Source organism: Embiotoca jacksoni, unplaced genomic scaffold (assembly GCF_022577435.1).
Source record: "Embiotoca jacksoni isolate LCO1_2020_lvr unplaced genomic scaffold, fEmbJac1.0.p SCAF_4, whole genome shotgun sequence".
In the NCBI taxonomy this organism is placed as follows: Eukaryota; Metazoa; Chordata; class Actinopteri; family Embiotocidae; genus Embiotoca; species Embiotoca jacksoni.
The window spans coordinates 16,852,102-16,872,816 of NW_027185392.1; the positions used below are offsets into that span (position 1 = coordinate 16,852,102).

At 43.1% G+C, this 20,715-nt stretch overlaps 1 protein-coding gene across 2 annotated transcripts in view; it reads right to left on the reverse strand.

Moving 5' to 3' along the window:
- Positions 1 to 19,703, reverse strand: part of LOC138208596 (protein kinase C beta type) — a 35,660-nt gene extending 15,957 nt beyond the window's left edge. The window contains exons 1-3 of one of the 2 annotated variants that reach the window (XM_069166592.1): positions 19,252 to 19,703; positions 18,724 to 18,755; positions 962 to 1,044 (exon numbers count right to left, since the gene is read on the reverse strand). In XM_069166592.1, the coding sequence (XP_069022693.1) occupies positions 962 to 1,044; positions 18,724 to 18,755; positions 19,252 to 19,415 (279 nt within the window). In that variant the 5' untranslated portion in view covers positions 19,416 to 19,703. The remainder of the gene's footprint in view (positions 1 to 961; positions 1,045 to 18,723; positions 18,756 to 19,251) is intronic. The other variant, XM_069166590.1, reaches the window with a different exon arrangement.
- Between the last annotated feature and the right edge of the window lie 1,012 nt (positions 19,704 to 20,715).

Genomic DNA, 20,715 nt, shown 5'->3' on the forward strand with positions numbered 1-20,715 from the left:
TCCCTGAGGGTCAGCTAAATTCTTTAAAACCGAGGAAATCATTTCTTTCCATATGGACGTGGCTTTGTTCAGAATGAAATCATCACTCCACTTTTCCCTTTTCAGTGCTTCTGTCTGAGACTTGTGATGCCTCCCCAGCACAACAAAGGTAAAAGGAATTCACGATTTTCTCCTATTAGCATTAACCGATCTTTTAATTATTGCCTCCTTTATAACAGAGAGCAACAATAACACTATTGAGAGAGAAAGCAAATGGAGAATTGACTGATTTTGGACGATGCACAAAAATAGGAAATAACAAAACAGCTTTGGTGATATATTAAAAACAACAGAAGGCCGAGGAGTTAGAGATTAACACACATCAGTCACATGACTACAAAATCCATGCTGACTCATAAACGGTGTGCAAGTGAATGAGACATATTGGCTCATTAACCTGAGGCAGCCAGGGAGAATATTTTCCCTTTACGGACACGTCTTAATGGTATTCGGGGGGCTGAAGTCAGCAGGAGAAAGGGCAAGAGGTTGGGGAAGTGTGTGTGTGTGTGTGTGTGTGTGTGTGTGTGTGTGTGTGTGTGTGTGTGTGTGTGTGTGTGTCAATTGCTGACCTCGCTCATTTTCTCAATAACCATCATTCAACAGCAGAACAACCACATGCATAACCAAATATTTAACTTGGAAACAAGTGGAGCGAGTCGCTTCATTGAACACCAACCCCACACCCCCCATCCCCAACACACACACACACACACACACACACACACACACACACACACACACACACACATCCCCCCATAAAAGACTCCTTTTTCCGAAGGATTAAATGAAGCGATCTGTGTAGATCTTTTCTAAATGTGAGTAAGCATGTGTGTGTGTGTGTGTGTGTGTGTGTGTGTGTGTGTGTGTGTGTGTGTGTGTGTGTGTGTGTGTGTGTGTGTGGTTGTACATTTTCTTTACTTACATCGGAGGCAGGTCCCTTGTCGGCCCCCGGACAGGAAAAGGTGACGAATTCATGACAGCGTTTATGGACCACAAAACAGCACACTGCCAAAGGAGGAGAGAAAAAATTAAAATATCAACTCCAGCTTCTTGGCGGTGCCAAATGAAGCAAAACAATAGCAACACGGAGATGAATCAATACATCAATTATTTGGAATTAGTCATTGCACAATAGGCTCTTCATATTTCAGCATTTTGTTCATCTTGCTGTGGACGTCTATATTTAGTGTTGTTGCTTCATTTTAGATGGTTTTCAGTTGCATCGTAGCATGGTGGGACGTCTCACAATCACACCCCATAACATTAAAGCTGTGACAGGAAACTTCCCACGTTAGCGGCTTCAAATGGCAGCAGGCTCCAAACCTGGTGATTTGACTGCAAGTTCCTGCTCGCTGCCTGAAATCATTCAGGGAAACGAGTTCATACTCTCAGCCTGAAACAGCACATGGTTACAGAGCCCCTTTTTGTAAGATAACGAATCATTTCATAGGGAAATGGAAGACAGTAGTAATTCTTGAGCTCTGTAGACGCTCACTTGATGGTTAAACAAAAACAAAAATTGGATTTATTCGTGTGACAAATTCAATTAAACATCTGATAAAATGTCAAAATAGTAGTAAACGTTTATCACAGTTTTTCAAGCTAACAGTCGAGTCTCTTGTTCTGTCCAACCAGAGAGAAAAAAAATAATACCAGAAAATATTCACATTTCAGAAGCTGCAGACCAGGACAGTTTTAATATTTTTAGATTACTTGATCATTAAAAAACTGATGTCAATTAATTTTCTGTCAGTTAACTGATTAATAGACAAATCGTCTCAGATCTATACTTCTCTGTAGTGTAAAAGGAATAAAAGCAATCTCATGATTACAGGCACAATTTATACATTAAAATACATTAATAGGCACAAAAAAAGACACAATGACAAGAAAAAATGACTGTAGTTGTATTTCTGATCTTTTGACTAAAAATCAATAAATGATACTGCTAGTTGTTCACCCCACAATGTTAGGACCTCGTATGCTCTTAAGAGGAAAGTGAGTGAGCCACTTAGTCAGTCAACAGAAAATCAATCAGCAGCCCTCAGGTGATCAATAAATACTCTGGTTTAAGTCATTTTCAAGTAAAAATGCAGAACACTCTCTGGTCACAGCTTCTCAGTTGTTTATCGTTTTATATTATTGTAAATTGAATATTTTGACGTTTTAGAGCTGCTTAAACAGAACAAGAGATTTTAATATCACATGAAGGTCTGAGAAATTTCAGGAGATTTTTCTTTATTTCTGACAATTTATAGACCAAATACATGAAGAAAATAAAGTAAAAATAATTGCTAATTAAAACTGCAAGCAGTGATATGCAGGCCCTCGCACGGTGCACGTTGGGCAGCCGGTGGGTCGGGGCCAGTATGAAAAGTGTCATTTCCAGTTGCCACCAGGGGGCGCTATGACTATGAGCGAATATTACCATGCAGGTATCTTCAGGGCAGGGCTGTTATCAAAGATGTAATGTTTGGAGAAGGTCGGTCCACGTACATAAGATTTAAAGAAAGTTGTACTTTCATGGCGAGACGCTCAAAATGGCCGCCACGCCACGGGCACACCCATCGACGAAAACAAATTCTTTTGATAACTTTTCATCCCAAACATGTGAACTGACTTAATTTCAAGTCGGTCTGACAAAATCTCTAGGAGGAGTTCGACAAAGTACAAGTGTGAATCGCCAAAAATGGCGACTAAATTCAAAATGGCGGACTTCCTGTTGCGTTGACGTAATGGTGCAATGCAACTTTTTTGTACATCTCGGTGTGATACATGTGTCCACCGAATTTCGTGCATGTACGTAAATGGAGCCGCCGGGGCATCTGTGTAGGGGGTGCTAGCGAGCCATTTGGCCACGCCCACTCGCGACTCCACTAAAATAAAAAACATTTCGCCAGGAGACACGCGTTTACCAACTTTCATGAGTTTTTGAATATGATAAAACCTTCAAAATTGTTGTTCTTTGAGGAGAAAAATAAGGAATGAAAAGAATTACAATTCCTTGGATAACAATAGGGCTTTCGCACCATCGGTGTTCGAGCCCTAATTAGATTAATTTGTGATTATCTCCATCTTTGACCAGAGATCCTCCTGATTCAATTAGGGATGGATCTTAATTTAAAAAAATTGTTGAATAACTATTTAAAAAGGTAAAGAATCTAAGAGTTTATGCGACTATTGTCTTGTCCTATTTCCCTTGTTTTACCAGCGCCTGGTCGCAAAGCATTACTACTGCCAGAAGGTGGCGGTGATGCACCTACAAGCTGTTTGTCAATTGCTATTGTGCAACAAAAGGTGGAGAACGTTACTACCAGGCTTCAGAGTTTTATCAGCTAAAACGTAAGCAGCACTGGGAGATTAGATGCTACGGTACAAACAGAAGAAATATGCAATGACTTCTACAGCCGTCAAAATGTTCTGTGGAACTACTTTGAAAAAAATAAATAAAAATAAGGTGCAGTAAAAACCCTGCCAGGTAAAGCTATTATATCATGAATTTACCACATCTATGCAAAGTCAGTTGAGCGGAAAGCACCGAGCAGACGGGCCATACACAGCTCAATAATCAATGACTAGCTTTGTCCACCAGACGAAGTCAGTTTGAGGTTCGACGAGCAGAGCAGACAACAGCCCCCCATCTCAAAGGACCTTTGAATAACAGTCAAATAGTTCCCAGCAAAAATCTAACAGTAGTTTTGCTTGAAATGCCCATCCACTGCACATAAGAAACACATCCATGAGCTTGTCTCAATCTGGGTCAGATGTAAAAATTTATTTATATAGCACATTTAAAAACACAACAAACTTTGACCAAAGCACAGTGAATTAAACAGTCCAATTGATTCAATAAAAACAATTCAAATCAAAAGCCAGATCAAACCAACACGAAGTACACAATCATGTAGGAGCAGTAAATAAAAATGTAAATACTGCTTAATGTGGAGAAGCCAGTGAAAATAAATAGTTCTTTAAACAGCGTTTGAATGCTGGTATGGAGGTAGAAGGCCTGCTGTGCAGGGGAAGGTTGTTCCAGGGCTGCAACAGAGGAGGCTCGGTGGGCGCATGGAGTCAGTTTGGATCGAGGAACAGCTAATAGCTGCTCGTCAAGGAGCTGAGTGAGCAACATGAGGTATCGGGCTGCAACAGGTCAGACAGACAGGCAGGGGCTGCTGCATTTAGACACTTAGATACGAACAGTAAAAGTTTAAATTGAATCCTATATTGAACAGGTAGCCAATGTAGTGATTCCAAGATTGGTGAAATCTGTCATAAGTCATAAACCTCGCTGCAACAATCTGCACAACTGAAGCCGGGATATTAGAGTCTGCCCTATTCCAACATACAAAGAATTACAATAGTTCAACCTTTAAGTGAAACTCATGAACGACCTTTTCATGGTTTTTTTTAAGGAGAGAAAGGGTTTGACCTTAAAGCTCTTAGTTGAAAGAAACTGGCTTCAACAACAGATATAATTCGGAGATCTAAGTTGAAAGAGGACTCAAAAATAACACCCCGATTCTTTATATGAGGTTTACAGTAGGTTGCCATAGAGCCAAGACTAGATATAAATAAAGGACAATCCATCCCCTTAAATTTTAATCAATCACCTCCTACAGACAAAGACGTGAACAGGACCAACACTAGAACTCCATTTGGATAAATAGGGCAGATCAGTGTGGGACAATCTTCTCTACAGAAGCTTGACTTTGTGGTTTAACCTCATATCACTGCTGTAGTTTTACAGACAATCTTGTGTGGTGCTGATTTAAACCACTTCCACTTTACAGTGACTTGCAGTGTTTCCTAAAAATGCAATTGAGACGTTAATATACTTCTACCAAACTGACAAACATGATCAAAACAATATTAATATGCTGCAACAGTAGTCAGTCCCTAATAAAAATACACACACACACACACACACACACACGCACGCACGCACGCACACACACACACACACACACACACACACACGCACACACACACACACGCGCGCTGTGACATTACGCTCTGCTTTAATCTTAATTATTCACCTTCTCATTACATTTTCATGAGGCACCGTGGCAACGGAGGCACTTTCCACAGGTCTCCAGCAGTTAAGCAACAGAGTGCTCATATTTGTGTGCACGTGTGAGAGTGCGTGTTCATTTGTGCAGAAGTGAGGCCGAGTCACATCAGTCTGATTTTAACTCAAACAGATACCATTTGTGAGGACCAATTTGAGTTTTAGGCCCCGGGAGTGGGGACATTTTTTGGAAAGCGAGACTAGTAGGTAGGTATTTACTTTATTAATCCCCGAGGGGAAATTTTTTCACTACAGCAGCATACATACAGAAGCAATAAGACAATAATAGAAACAATAGAATAAAATAATAGAATAGAATAGAATAATATAATAATAGAAAAGCAATAAAATAAAATAGCAGTAAATAGCAGTAAAAAATATAAATATAAAATATAAAATGCACAGTATATACAGTACATTATATATCTATATATATTATATACAACAAACCAAGAAACACAGTCAACATATATATATATATATATATATATATATATATATATATATACACCTTCTTAACCAGTTTGTTAAGTCTGTTGGTGTCACCGGCTCCAATGCTGCTCCCCCAGCAGACCCCAGCGAAGTACAAAGCACTGGCCACAACAGACTGATAGAACATCTCCAACATCTCGCTGCACACATTGAAGGATTGAAGTTTCCTCAAGAAAACGAGTCGACTCATCCCCTTCTTGTAGACAGCATTGATGTTGGTCTTCCAGTTCAGTCTGTTGTCGATGGACACACCAGGTACTTGTACTCCTCCACCATGTCCACCTCCTCTCCCAGAACTCTCAGCGGTTGTGGAGCCGTCGCCTTCCTCCTGAAGTCGACCACCATCTCTCTGGTCTTGGCCACGTTCAGGAGCAGGTGATTTCTTCCCGCCCACTCCACAAAGTCCTCCACTACTGCCCTGTACTCATCCTCCCGTCCATCCCTTATACATCCTACCACTGCAGAGTCATCAGAGAACTTCTGCAGATGGCAGGACTCTGAGTTGTACTGGAAGTCAGTTGTGTATAAGGTGAACAGGAAGGGAGACAGAACAGTTCCCTGTAAAGCTCCAGTACCACCGACCACCGTATCAGACAGCACACTGCCCAGACGGACAAACTGTGGTCTGCCTGTCAGGTAGTCATTGATCCAGGAGACGGTGGGCGCGTCCACCCCCACCACCCGCAGCTTCTCACTCAGCAGCAGTGGCTGGATGGTGTTGAATGCACTGGAGAAATCAAAGAAAGTGATTCTCATAGATTCACCGGTTCCATCCAGGTGAGACTGAGCTCGTTGCAGCAGGTAGATGATGGCGTCGTCCACTCCCACACGAGGCTGGTATGCAAATTGCAGAGGGTCCAGAGAAGATTTCACCAGCGGCCTGAGGTGGGCCAAGACCAGCCTCTCCAGCACCTTCATCACATGAGATGTGAGGGCAACCGGTCGGTAGTCGTTGAGGTCAGATGGAGTCGTCTTCTTGGGGACAGGAACCAGACAGGACGTCTTCCACAGCACCGGGACCTCCTCCTGCTTCAGGCTCAGGTTGAAGAGGTGTTGTAGGACCTCAGCCAGCTGGACGGCGCAGGTCTTCAGGACCACGGGGCTGATGCCGTCAGGTCCTGCAGCCTTGCGCTGGTGGAGTCTCTCCAGCTGTCTCCTAACCTGGCCAGTCGTCACAGAGAGGGGGGTGAGGGGTGTGTGTGTGTGTGGGAGGGGGGGGTCGAGGTGTCGATGGAGGAAGAGCCCTTTGAGATTGAGGGCTCTATGCAGTTCACCAGGGGGCGCAGAGGGGGGAGGGGGGGAGGCAGCAGAGGTGTTTGGGAGGTGTGAGGTGTGGAGGAGACAGATGAGGGCGGTGAACTAAACCTGTTGAAGAAACAGTTTAGTTCATTTGACCTCTCCAGGGAGCCCCCTGGTTGTCTCTCTCTCCAGGTTCCCCCTGGTTGTCTCTCTCTCTCCAGGTTCCCCCTGGTTGTCTCTCTCTCTCCAGGTTCCCCCTGGTTGTCTCTCTCTCCCCTTGAACCCAGTAATCTCCTTCATACCGGTCCACACCTCCCTCACGTTGTTCTGCTGGAGTTTGGCCTCCAGCTTCCTCCTGTAGGAGTCCTTGCACTCCTTGAGCTTCTCCTTCAGGTGGCGCTGCACTCTCCTGAGCTCGTCCCTGTCCCCAGACCTGAAGGCTGCTTTCTTCTTATTAAGAAGAACTTTCAGGTCACTGATGATCCACGGCTTATTGTTGGGGAAGCATTTTACAGTCCGGGATGGTACGGTGGTGTGTTCACAGAATTTGACGTATTCTGTGATACAGTCCGTCATGCTGTTGATGTCCTCCCCATGTGGTCCAAACAGCACATCCCAGTCCGTGGACCCAAAGCAGTCCTGCAGGGCATCTTTAGCCTCCTGTGTCCACCTCCTCACAGTCCTGGTGGTCACAGGCTGCCTCTGCACCAGGGGGACATACCTGGGAGTCAGCAGGACCAGGTTGTGGTCTGATCTACCGAAGTTCAACGGGGATCTCAGGCCTCGCTCCGGGCAGCAGCAGTAGAGGGCTACTCAGCGCGATCAGCTGATCACGAGAGTAAACAATAACAGTGCCCCCATCCAGAAACGTGGAAAAATTACGGTCCATTACGGACCGTTAACTTAACACACGAGAGAAAGAAAAAAACAACAACTCCGAAGAGAGGAGAAAGGCTTAAAAAATACTAATAATACTAATAACAAGGGGAGGGGAGCTGCTGCAACAGGCTGCCGCTAGCGCGGCGCCATCTTGAAAGAGACTATTCTGATCAGAAAGAGCTTCGGAGGGCGGTTTGAGGGTTCAGGTTAGGACCAGGTTTAAGTCTGGGTTGGGACACGAGTTGGCGTTCTGTGAAGGTTGAGGTTAAGGTTAAGGGATTTGGGATTATGCCAATGAGGGTCCTCACAAAGACAGAAGTAGAAATGTGTGTGTGTGGGCAGGAAGGGATGGGGGCACAGCTGGGTTTGAAACAACGTGAGGGGGTGGAGATTCATTTGTGTGTTTGCAGCTTGTCAGAACGACAGAAACAGAGAAGTGGAGCAGCAGCAAACACTGAAGACTGTGGTCGCGCTTTAAAGCTTTTTGTTCATAAATCTGCTCTGTCACCCTGCGCATCTGCACATGGACACGCACATGGACACACGACTGAAAGACAGGCCTAGTGACCTGGCGAGGAGGTCTTTGCTCTGTTACTTAGCAACCAAGATGGGCCTTATCGTCGGGTCTTCACACACCGCCCCATTTCATCTGACTGACGGCTTCACCAGCCAATCAGAGCCGATCCCAAAAAGATTCCTGTGATGGACTGCCAGGCTGACAGCGGGCCGACACTTTCAACAGGAGGAGCGCTGGGCAATTCCTCCATGTTGAATGGTTAGCAGTTCACAAACCACAGACAGGGACACTTCATAATCATCACGCAGGCCTCAACATGCCTGAATAAACTAAAGCAAAGAGATAAAACTATGCGACTGAATGGCTGTCTTAAGATTCTGGCTCATGCCGCATTCATGTCAGACCGAAATTAAGAGCAGGCGGGTCAGAAAAAAGGTTCACGTCAACTTCACCTGTAATTAAGAGTTGGAAATATCAGGAATCTAAGTAACGATCTCTCCCAATATTAGACAATATGGCTGCTAAACCTCCTGCAGTTACACCAAACTAAAAGCCAATAATGTCACTAAACAATTTACTCAGCTGAATTAAAGAGGAGTTATACCCATTGTTTTTTGTATTTGCTTCTAAGTTTAAACAAACTACACGCAAGCAGCCCTAAAAGAGAAGACAATGTCTGGTTATTCAAATATAACATAATATCCTGGTTTTGTTTGTTTGTAGGGTTTTGGCCACTTGGGATAAGCAGCTCAACATTATCATTGTGTTTCTGTCCACTTGGAGAATGTAAGTACAACTTTCAGTTTAAGCTCTGTTTTTGGTCTCCACCAACTCCTGAGGCAAATATAAGGCTAAATGGTCAATTATGTTCACTAGCTACTCTCTGATTAAGCCTGTCGTAAGTCTGTAAGTGTTCAACAGTGGGTCTTTGGAGCTTTTGACTGAAAACAGGGCAATGACAGCAAGAAGACCAAAGCAAAACAGTCGGGTCACAGGTTCGCCAGTTAAACATGAGCAGAAACTCTGAAGCTAAAACAGACAATCCACATTTCCCTAATTGAGTCACAATCTAACCCCATGTTTCCTGTCGTCACGGCCCACTCTCCATTAAGGCAAAACTACCCAAAAAATCTTTTCACATGAACATGAGTTGTGAAGGAATTTCCCGGCTAGTAGGTGGACTAGAGGTCTTCAAAGGTCCGCTCGGTTCTGAGGAATTGAGACCTGACCCATTAACAGAGTTATTCCGGTCCAAGTTCAACTCAGTCTAATCAGGTCTTGTTTTACTACAGCAATACTCAGGTCGCCTGGTACATCACAATCACTGCAGGAGAAAATGGTGTGTACTATTAAGTGAAGAAAAAAAAAAATGGAGGTGTACTTTGTGGACGGTAGGAACAAGTTGAAGAAATAGGAGTACCAGGATGTTAGCTGGTACATCAACTGGTTGCTGCTGCTGCAGGTGTTTGTATTCTCTCTCTCTGTTCGGGTCTGTATGGGTCGACCACATTTTAGATCAGGTCTAATTACCCTCGGGTTTATTTGGGTCAAGTGCGGCTATAATCGTGTCCCCCTGGGATCTGCACTGGACAAAGTAACTGTTTGTTTTCACAGCCGCAGCCACGGCACCACCAGCGTATCGCACAATCAATATCTTAGAGTGGCTAGCATGTCATCCAATCAATAACAAAGACACTATTTCAACTGCTTGTTGGTGAGTGATCAGGATTAAAAAATCAACCACAGCCTTGATGCAATTTAAACCAATAGAGGCAAATTATCCTCAAGATTTTCACATTTCATCTTCCTTATGTCTCTTGACTGATGGACAACTTTATTTGGTCACCATAACGAAATAACAGTGGATACACAAGTCAGGCAGCTCACGGCAGATAACACAAACACACAAACTAGCTCACATTCATAGTTCATGTTAGAGCAGTTCAGGGGTCCACCTGACCTCCAACTATGAAAAACATAACACAACTTCAAACAATCAGTGACATTAATAAGTAAGATGAATATACCGAAACCAGCAATGCAGTCAATACGGCTTGAGATAAAACCTATAAATTAAATTTTTATTAAAGAACGCTCGTGAAAATATCACTCATCATTCGGAGTTTCCCAGCAGTAAGCACTAAAGACCCTTTAATCATTCTGTGAAGCATCTTAATGAACTGGTCACTCGCACCAACCAACAAACAGGTAAATTACCTTTAAACTCAACTATTGTTTGGACTCTCCTTCTGAGCTCTAAAACAGTCTAATGAATGAGGAGTCAGCACAATGAATAGAACCAGCCTTCTGAATGAACTTAAACAGAAAGGACTGTTCTTGTCATTGGCAGCGATGCTGCTGCCCCAACACACAGCAGCACAAAACAAGGCCCCGGCAGTTCAACTCTGATAAGCAGACCGAGGAGCAGATCGTATCGGCTGCCAAAATGTAGAGGCCGGTGGGGCGTGAGGTGGCCGGATCGGTGGAAAATCATAGGCTCCCTCGGGAAAGGCACAGACGATGTTTCACTTTTTGGTTGAATTACGAGAACAAATATGAGTCAGTAACAGTAGACCTGAAAACACACGATAAGAACATACTGAATAATGAAATACTGATTGCTTTCAATGCAGTTTAAGTTGCAACATGTTCAATTTCAACTGTGCGGTCCATCTGTTTTGGTATGTCCCCGTATGACCGGTCAGAAAAACAACACATGGATCAGATCCTTTGGTCCACACGGGAATATCTGACCTACTGGAAGGATTACAGGCGACAGTATGACTGACTTTGGTGATCTCCTCTCGTTTGGTTTATGACTTAATACCAGAAAAACAAACACGATAAACATCTTACCTGATAACCATCAGCGTATTAGAATTGTCATTTCAATTGCATCATAGTCATATGCGATTTAGATTACATTTTAGAGTTGTACTTTCATACATGCATCTGTCAGCCAGATCACAAATCTGACTGCGATGCAGATTTGTTTCCTGAGCTACAAGCAAACCAGGCCGTCCTGCAGTCTCGAAGGAGGAGGCAATGCAGCTGAAGCTGTTTGCCAGAAGAACAACTTATGCACTTAAGCAGTTTAGCTACAACCATTGCTAGTGTGTACACGCACACAGAAACCTCATCCGGCTTGTCAGATGTCTTTTTGCTACCATTATACTGCAGCAGGTTTGTGGTCAGTTGAAATAATGGAAAATGTCTGAGTATTGTTTCTGCTTTTGGATGTTGTGATAAAAGAAATCCCAAAACCTAGTAAAAGGGAACACGTACAATATTTGATTGTTCTGAACGTGCAGAATTTGCTGAAAGAAACAAGTAATGCTTTTGTTATGAAAGTGTCTGTTGATGCTACATTAAGTAAAGCTAATGTTTTTCTTTACCTTTCATTGACATTTCATTTTCACAATGTTTTTATTTGTAATTGTACAAAACCGTAAGATTGTTGTGTTCCTCTGCCGCTGTGCAAAACTCTGCTGATAGACCGTATGTGCAGTTCTTGTAAGTGATGTGTAAAAAAAGTTGCACTTTACATCTATGCCTGTCCATATATTAATAATAATATTGAGAATTAAAGCTGTTAAACGCAATAAAAAAGATCAATTAAATATTCACCAGGTTTCTTTTGCCCATAAATGGGAGTTTTTCTTCATCCGAGTCGAGGTTTGTATGATAGAGGACGTTCTTTACTGTATAGATTGTGAAGCCCCTTGAGGCAAATTTTTGATTCGTGATATAAATATTAAATTGATTTGACTTAACTTTGTCAAGCTTCTGCTGTATTTTTTTTACTGCATTAGTATGGGAATTCAGTGAGTGACATTTCTTGTGAGTACAAATGTTTGACCAATAAAGCTGATCGACAGCAGACGACGCTTCAAATGTGGATGTTGTGGCAAAAAAAGCGCCGCGTAGACGCTTCACACACTCGTTCAATCCAGAAGATCTGTACAATCAGCAGTTTCAAGATTAGCGTCACCAATTCAGGATCCGACCACATGTGAAATAACAGCAACAGGAAAGTTTTCAACAGCATAGTTAAACTCAAAATATCTTCCTGCAAGAAATCTAAAAATGTCAATAAAATAAATAATATACCTGACATCAAAACACTGAGTGAGGTTTAGAAAAAAAAGAACGCAGACATTATTCTTCCTGCCGTCCTCTGTCCTCCCCCCTCTGCTGCAGGTCGACGGGGTGAGGCTGGTGTGGGAGGAAGGTGCCGTCTCAGCCATCAGCTAACTTTACAAGAGTTTGACGAGCTCTAATAAATGTTGCAAACCAAGCTGAACTCAGGTCACACAGGTCTCTGCTCTCTGTCCGGCCAAGAGGGTCATTAAAATGAGACTAGATGGTCCACGTTAATGGTCGGTCCACCTTAAGTGAGCCTGGACAGGTAAGCCCCTTTACTTTAAACGGCGTCTTGAGGATTTTTAGCATTTATTCACTGACAAATACTTTAAACGGCACACACACAGCACTGCTAAATTTACAAAGCTCTGCACTGAAATCGTTTTTTGGGTTCATTCGACTCAGGCGCTGTAGAAAAGAAATAATTTGGGTGTTGCACCTAAGTGATTTAATTGTAGGAAAAACCCTGATTTGTGTAAAAAAAAAAAAAAAAATCACAAAAAGCGAATGAATTCTGGTGTTATGGCTACAAACATGTTTTTTTCAGGACAAAGTAACCTTGACCTTTGAAAATCATAATCTAAACTGTTCATCCTGGAGTCAAAGGGATGTTTGTACCAAATTCCCTCAAAGCATTCCTGAAATAACGCACTCGCTCGCATTGGACGAGCAGACCTGAAAACATCACGCCTCCAGCTGAAGCTGTCATTGGAGCGGAGCAGAGAAATTTACTTTGAAAATTATTATAAAATAGGAGCTTTTTAATAATGCAGTAAAAAAAAACGAATAAAAATCTTAAGTATGATACAAATAGTAATGTTAGTCATCAGAAAACAGTCATTTGACATTTTTATTCATACCGTATAACTGATACAAATCTGTTGTTGAACAAACAACTTTAACATTTATTGAAAATTGAGCGAGTTGTGATTGTTTTAATGGGGGACAGACCTCCTGTCCTGATAGACATACAGTACATCAGTAGGAGACGCGACTTTCCAAAAGCCAAACGGCGACCACACTAATGCATCACTGCGCTGAACAGCAGCGGCCGATGAGGCGTGTTTAAATGTACGAGTTACACCAATAACAGTTTATCTAGCGTCCTGTGCACAAACAAACACATGAATGAATGGTATTCATGAACAACATTTGGACGTTTTTTGTTTTTTTTGTTCTCGCAGCCTCGAACTCTCGCTGTCCCTCTACAGATTAATGCTCAGATGGCAATCCAATCTGCCCAAGTCTTGTTCCCAGTGTCTGAAAAAATGTGCAGTGGCCCGAGTTCTTTTATGTTCTGAGCTGCTGTCTTTCAAAAGTATTGGACGATGTAAACGATTTCAGCCCTGGTGCAAAGACGACACTGCGAGGCAACAAGCCTTTTACACTGGAGACATTTTGACATGTCACACTAGGATAAGCAAAAGATGTAAATAATGGAATTAGTAATGGCTGAATTCCATTTAGCTGCGTCTATTTCAAGGCCCTGGTACAGTTTTATATATGCTGGCTCAGTGTCAGTCACCAGAATTCTTGAACAGAACGGAGACATCGTACAGCACCACCTGTGCTTCTCCTACTATGACAATGTGTGCTGTGAAAAGGGCCTTTATAAAGACGTGATCATACCAACCACGACCAGAGCTTGTTTCCAAACGAATCTAAATATCTTCAGGTTCTATTAAATACTTAAGATGATCCTTTTATAACCGCTTTGCTGCATTTCAAATTTGTCTAATGTGTTAGTGTGGTTTTCGTGCCTCTGTGCTGGTAACAGAGGCATTGTTTTTTTTTGTCTGTCTGTCAGTGTGTCCGTTTGTCTGTCTGTTCGTTCCCATCCATGGGTACACAATATCTCAGGAATGCCTTGAGAAAATGTCTATAAATTTGGCACAAATGTTCAAACAGACTCAGCAATTAACTGATTAGATTTTGACGGTCAAAGGTCAAAATCTAATCAGTTAATTGCTGAGTCTGTTTGACGGTCAAAGGTCAAAGGTCACTGGGTCATCCAAAAACACGTTTGTGGCTGTAACTCCAGAATGTATATGCTAATTATGACATAATTTCACACTAATAGGGGAAAAAAAGATATGGAAAAGGTATACTGCAAAATGACTGGTTGATGGAGGCAAACAACCAGGAGGCCGTACTTCTAGTCATGGATGAATCTTTCCCTCGAGTCGCCTGGTCTGAAAACTAAAAGGAAATTGACCTTTAAACACTCAGTCCAAACTCAGATCACTCATTTGGGTGCCTTGCCAGCAGGAAATGACAAGAGAGTAACTTCCTCTTTTTGCTGTCAGCACACACAGGTGTGCAGACACCCTCCAACAAACATCAGTAAAACGATTAAAAAAAAAAAAAAAAAAAAAAAAAAAAAAGCTAAAGGCAAGAAAAAAAGCAAAGAAAAAGCAAAGAAATCTTTGACTATCTGATGAACAAGTATCTAAACACGCCCACAATGCGTGGAAGACATCTTTGTCACTCACACAATCCAAAAAGGCCTCTTTGCACAAGCACACACTCGGCCCTGCACGTCAGAACAGGTCTACACCACATCTCTGACATTCCTCTGAACCAAGTGGACATTTTTGATGATTTGTTTGTGTGTGTGTGTGTGTGTGTGTGTGTGTGTGTGTGTGTGTGTGTGTATGTGTGTGTGTGCTTGTGCAACTCCCATTCACACTGAACTGCATCTGCACCCTGCTTCTTCTTCTTCTACGGCTCCTTAAGCATCACCTTTCACAGTCTTCACCATTTCTTGTTTAGGAATCTCCTTCTTTTCTCTCATGTTAGTTTAGATAAAAGAAAGAGAAAGTCCACTCAATCTACACCTAAAGTAAAAGGACTCTGGAGGACAAAAGACATCGGAGTAAAAAACAGGTTAAAAAACATCTGTACATCATATAACCATTGTATCTATAGGATTTAAATGACTGTTTATCACTATTAAACAGGTCTTAACTACACTCATCGTATGTGGAACAACACATACAAAAGACTTTCCAACCAAAGTTTCCACAGTTTTAGCACCTTATGACATGCAATTCACCAAAACCTGAAATTCACAACAGGAACGTCAAAACGTCCCCAAAATGCAGACCCCAGTGGAGACAAATCTTCACCACATCTTCATCCTTTGTACTTGTCTCTGCACAGACTCTCACATTAAGTTTAATCAAAGGACAGAAAATCTAATAAATAAAAAAGAACTTTAAAAAGTTGTTTTTTTCCAGTTTTCTAACCGTCATAACAGTGGGATCCCTAAAAGATTAGGTTTGTACAGTATTTAAATGCTAGATGTCAATACTTATAGGTGAGGTAGGGTTGCAGTTAATGATTCATCCATCCATCATCTATACCTGCTTTGTCTTGAGCGGGGTCACGGGGGGCTGGAGCCTATCCCAGCTCACTTAGGGTGAAGGCAGGGTCCACCTTGGACAGGTCGCCAGTTCATCACAGGGCCAAATGGAAACAAAGACCATTCACACCAAAGGATAATTTGTAGAGCCACCAATGTCGGTGCATGTTTTTGGATGGTGGGGGGAGGCCCGTGTGGGCACGGGGAGAACATGCACGCTCCATGCAGAAAGGCCCAGGCCCGGATTTGAACCCAGGACCTTTCTGCTGTGAGGCGACCGTGCTAACCACTGCACTACTGTGTCCCCTCTAATGATTCATTTTTATTGTTAATTATTCTGTGATTTATTTTCTTGACTAATCACTTTTCAAATCATGACTGATTGATTTTTTTTTTTTTTTTTTTTTGTATGTGAAAGGTCAACTCAGGACAATGTGAAATGTAATGTACTGTTTGATTTCCAATAAAGAAAGATAATTGCAAGCCCCGTTTTCTGGATAATTCCAGTGGCCCTTTAGATGTTTGTTTTTGTCTTTCAATTTGACATAAAAAGTATAAACCTCTACCTGAAGTTATTTGTCACTTGATGTCTTAAAACTCACCTTTCAACATGATTCAATCCAGTTTGTATCCAGTTGTCTTTTGACTTGTTAATAAATAAACCAACACGTTATGAGAACTGCAGGTAAATGTTTGTTTGTTTATAAATGTCACTGTGTGACAGACCAAATGAACAGCTGGCGTATTTGAGGTGAGGATTGGTCTGACCCATATTCAAATTTAATTTAAATAAATCCTATATATAGTTCTAACGTGAACACTGACCACCACAAACAAATATTTGAGCTGTCAGCAACGGTTCTCTTCTTCCTTTTTCTCTCCAATAACTCATATTTCAACCAAATTTAGGTTTGAAATAAAGTTCCTTTGAACTGTAACAGTGAAGCTTTGTTTGATCCACTTCCACTACTTTTTCTACTGTAGTTTTAATGTAATCATCGATCCGATCACATAATCCAATTTACTTATCGTCTTAAAATGTAGAAATTAAAGGGGGGAAAAAAGATAAATTAACATGACTGACAAGTTGCTCTTTGCTGTTTTTTTAACAGCTGTGCAGTTCATTTGTTGACGTAATGATCAAAAGATATCAGTGAAATTACAGCCCTAACTACAATTTGATAGACTTTAAATGCAATGGTTACATGTAATTTAGAATATTAAAAAATGTATCATTATCATTAATCCCAATTCATTGTGCTAATTCAACCAAACCCACAGGGCTGTAACTCGCAGTTATTGTTGTTGTTATTTTGGGTATAAAACATAATAAAAAAAAAAAAAAAAGCAAAATCTGTCCATTGAATTTTCCCAGATTTTATCAAATGCTTTTTTATACCAACCCCAAAATATTTTATTGATATCACAGAAAACCAAGAAAAGCAGCATGTTTTCACATTTGAGAAACTGGAGCCGTCAGTTTTGCGCTGGTTATCTGCTTCAAAAAAAGTACTTCCAATTAGTCCAAATAATTAGTTTTCTGTTAATCAACTAATTGACAACTTGTTGCTGCTGTACTGATTTTTTTTTTTTTAGCAATTTAACTAAATTATGCCTCCAGTTTAGGTGAAAGCTCAGCAGAAAATAAATGAGTTTGTACCCTCAGATTTATTATTAACAGATAACTGCCACTTTGACCTCCAAATCAATGCTCACTGGGGAGTTGTTGTTGTTGTTGTTGATTTTTTTTGATTGATTTACTCCTTTTAATATCTTCAGTGTGAACTTTAGTCACCGACTCGCATCACAAACAAACCCGGTCCAGTTTGTTGCATAAGAGCCTTTCTATGTTTGAGAGTTATCCGTTTTCAGTTAACTGGTGGAAAATCACCACGAAACCCGATCTGACAGCAGCTCTACACGTCCAGGGCTCAGACTGGTCTGTGCTGTACACTGTGTGTGCATCAGCTCAGGGGAACTCGCCACACACTGGCTCAATGTCGTCCAGGAGGCTGTGCGCGCGCACACACACACACACACACACACACACACACACACACACACACACACACACACACACACTCACTCACTCACTCACATTACGTGGTGATCTTCTCATTTCCTGTATCACCACCAGAGCTGTTGACAAACCGGCAGCCTCAAGAGGATGGGACTTCAGCTTCTAAAGCAACGCGCATTTGCACAACTCTTCCCAATCAGTGAAGTCTCAAGTGAGAGACTAATGTGGAAACTTTGTTTGTCTTCTTCCTGAGCATCACATGGCCGGTCACATGACCGGAGCCAGATGAGTTCAGGTGGGTGTGGATGGACGCAGAAGAGGAAGTGATACCGAGAGAGCAGCAGCAACATTTGCTGCTAAAAAGTAGCACGCATGTGATTGACGGGTGACACTATGCTGTTGCATGGGCCTGTTGATAAAACCATTTTGAGCAGGAGTCCATGTCTAGACCCCCCCCCTCCCCCCCCCTCCCCACGACTGGCCGCCCACCCATAGACACACACACACACACACACACACACACACACACACACACACACACACACACACACCGTCTTACATCTCCAATCAGACTTCAGGCTCGATGTTCGGGGAGAGACAGCTCGAGAAATGTGACTTCCTGGTCCGTCTCCCTCCTCTTCCACCAAAACCAGTCATCTCAGCTTTCAGCACTTCTACTCTTACATCTCACACCGTCTCCTCTGCCGGAGCCTCTCCGGAGCGTTCTCTCATTTATCACAGTTGGCAAGCACCTGCTTCGAGTTTGACACCCGGCTGCCAACACCGACGCGCCGTCAAGGAAAGAGCCAGCGGGTCACTCTGACAGCGTGCAGACCCTGAGGCCCCCGAAGACAACAAACACACACAAACACACAGCAACACTCCTTCAGACAGTGAACATCCGTCCACACACCCACAGCCATATGCAGCAGAGGGATTTGTGAATGAGCCACTGCTCTTACCTTGGCACTGGAATCCCTGCTTGCCAAAGCCCCTGCGGACAGAAGACAGGGATGTGAAATTTGGGGGATTCAGAGGAGACGCCACTGACAATGAAGCACGCAAGATCACACATGGACACACAGATCAACATGCACAGCTGCAGCAGCTACAACAGCGGGGCCCTGTGTCTCCGGCAGCATTCCTCCACCAGACCTCCAGTTTCAGAGACGGGTGTCGGGGGTCGATGCGGTAAAACACCGAGCAGCAGCGACTGCTTTGCGGCTGCCGACAACGCATCTCCCCCCCACCCCCCCGACAGGCCCGCGGTTCTGTCGCATTGTGGAGGACTGGGGGAGATGGCGCACCGCTGTGTTTCTAATGACAATGACAAATGAATGAAACACTGCGGTGTCAGTGTGGAGGGAGGCCGATCAGAGTCGCAGCAGCAAGTGATTCACCTGTGTCCTTCCCCCCCCCCCCCTCCCTCACACACACACACACACACACACACCACAGACGCGCGCGCGCTCACACACCGTCTCACTCACCAGATGAAGTCCGTGCAGTGGCTGCAGAAGGTGGGCTGCTTGAAGAAGCGCGCGATAAACTTGTGGTTCTTCACCTCGTGCACATTCTTCTGGCGGAGGGCTCCCTGACGGGCGAAGCCGCGCGCGCTCTCCGGTACCTCTCCGTCACTGTTGGGGTCAGCCATCTTAACGAGGAAGCGGCGGCGGTCCGAGAACGAGGGGTGAGGAGAGTGAAGAGAGAGAGAGGGAGAGCCCACGGAGGAGAACGAGTCGCGGTGCCAGGTGCCTCCTCCTTCTCCTCCTCCTCCTCCTCCTCCTCGCCGCCCCGCTGGCCGCCTCGGTGTCGCTCGTGCTGCCGGTGTTTTTTTTTTGGTCGGGTCTGCGGCCAGCTCGCGCTAAAGCTGCAGCTGCTGCTTCTTCCGGCGGGTCCCTGTGCCGTGCGCCTGCTTCCCAGTTCTACCAATGTGTTGCTGCTTACAACTCTCTCTCGCGCTTCTCTCGCGCTTCTCTCGCGCTCTCGCTCTCTGATTGTCAAAACTACCTCATATGTGCGCGCGCAGATGTTTGCCGGTGTCACACCTATGAAGCAAACATCTGTTAACCCATAAGACCATCAGCAGCGTGTGACTACAGGAGACAGACCCAAACCCAGGACCCCCGGAGCCCTGGGTTACAGGGATTACAGTTCAGGCCTGCAGCATGTAGCCTACAGTATCAAGTCCCTCATTATGAGCTCAGTTGGTGACTCTTGTCTTATCAGGGAAACACGTGTCAAAGTTTTAATTAGCCTATATGAGTTGTTTCAACTTAAAAATGTGATTGGTGGGGCAACCTAAAATTTAAAGGCGAAACTAAAAACGTCCATTTCATGTGTCTTGATTATATATAGGCTATATATATATATATATCACCTGTTGTGTAAACTTTGGTCTTAGTTTGGTTGATTTCGATTTGTTCATTGAAGCGATTTCTTTTTTTCCAACGTTGCGGTTGTTTCGTAAACTTTGAAGAGTTAGTTCTTTTTGTCACACGCCCTTTTTACCTATATTTATATAAGGTTGCCACTGCACAATATCGGCACAAAATAAAGATGAAATACATACAATAATTTATTTTTTTATCCCATTTAGTATATCATAGTTGATGACTACAGCATCTGGGATGCCTCACTTTTTTTTTTTAACCTTCTTGTGTCATGTGAACATTTGTAGTGTTTGGCCATGACGCAGCACAGGGAAAGACAGACTAAAGAACAATTAATCTACAATGTCCTCTTGGTGTAAAACACAGATAAGTCTACAAGACGTAGATAATAGCTGTCATTAAAACTATTGTTTGGTTATATCCTTGTTTCCAGGAACTGGTCCCCTAGCACCTCCTTAATGATGACATCACACAGCTCGTGAAAGAAGCCGTGATTGGTCGAAGCTGGTTGTTTTATTTTTTTTTATATTTTTTTGCTCAAACCAATGAGTCAAACTACTG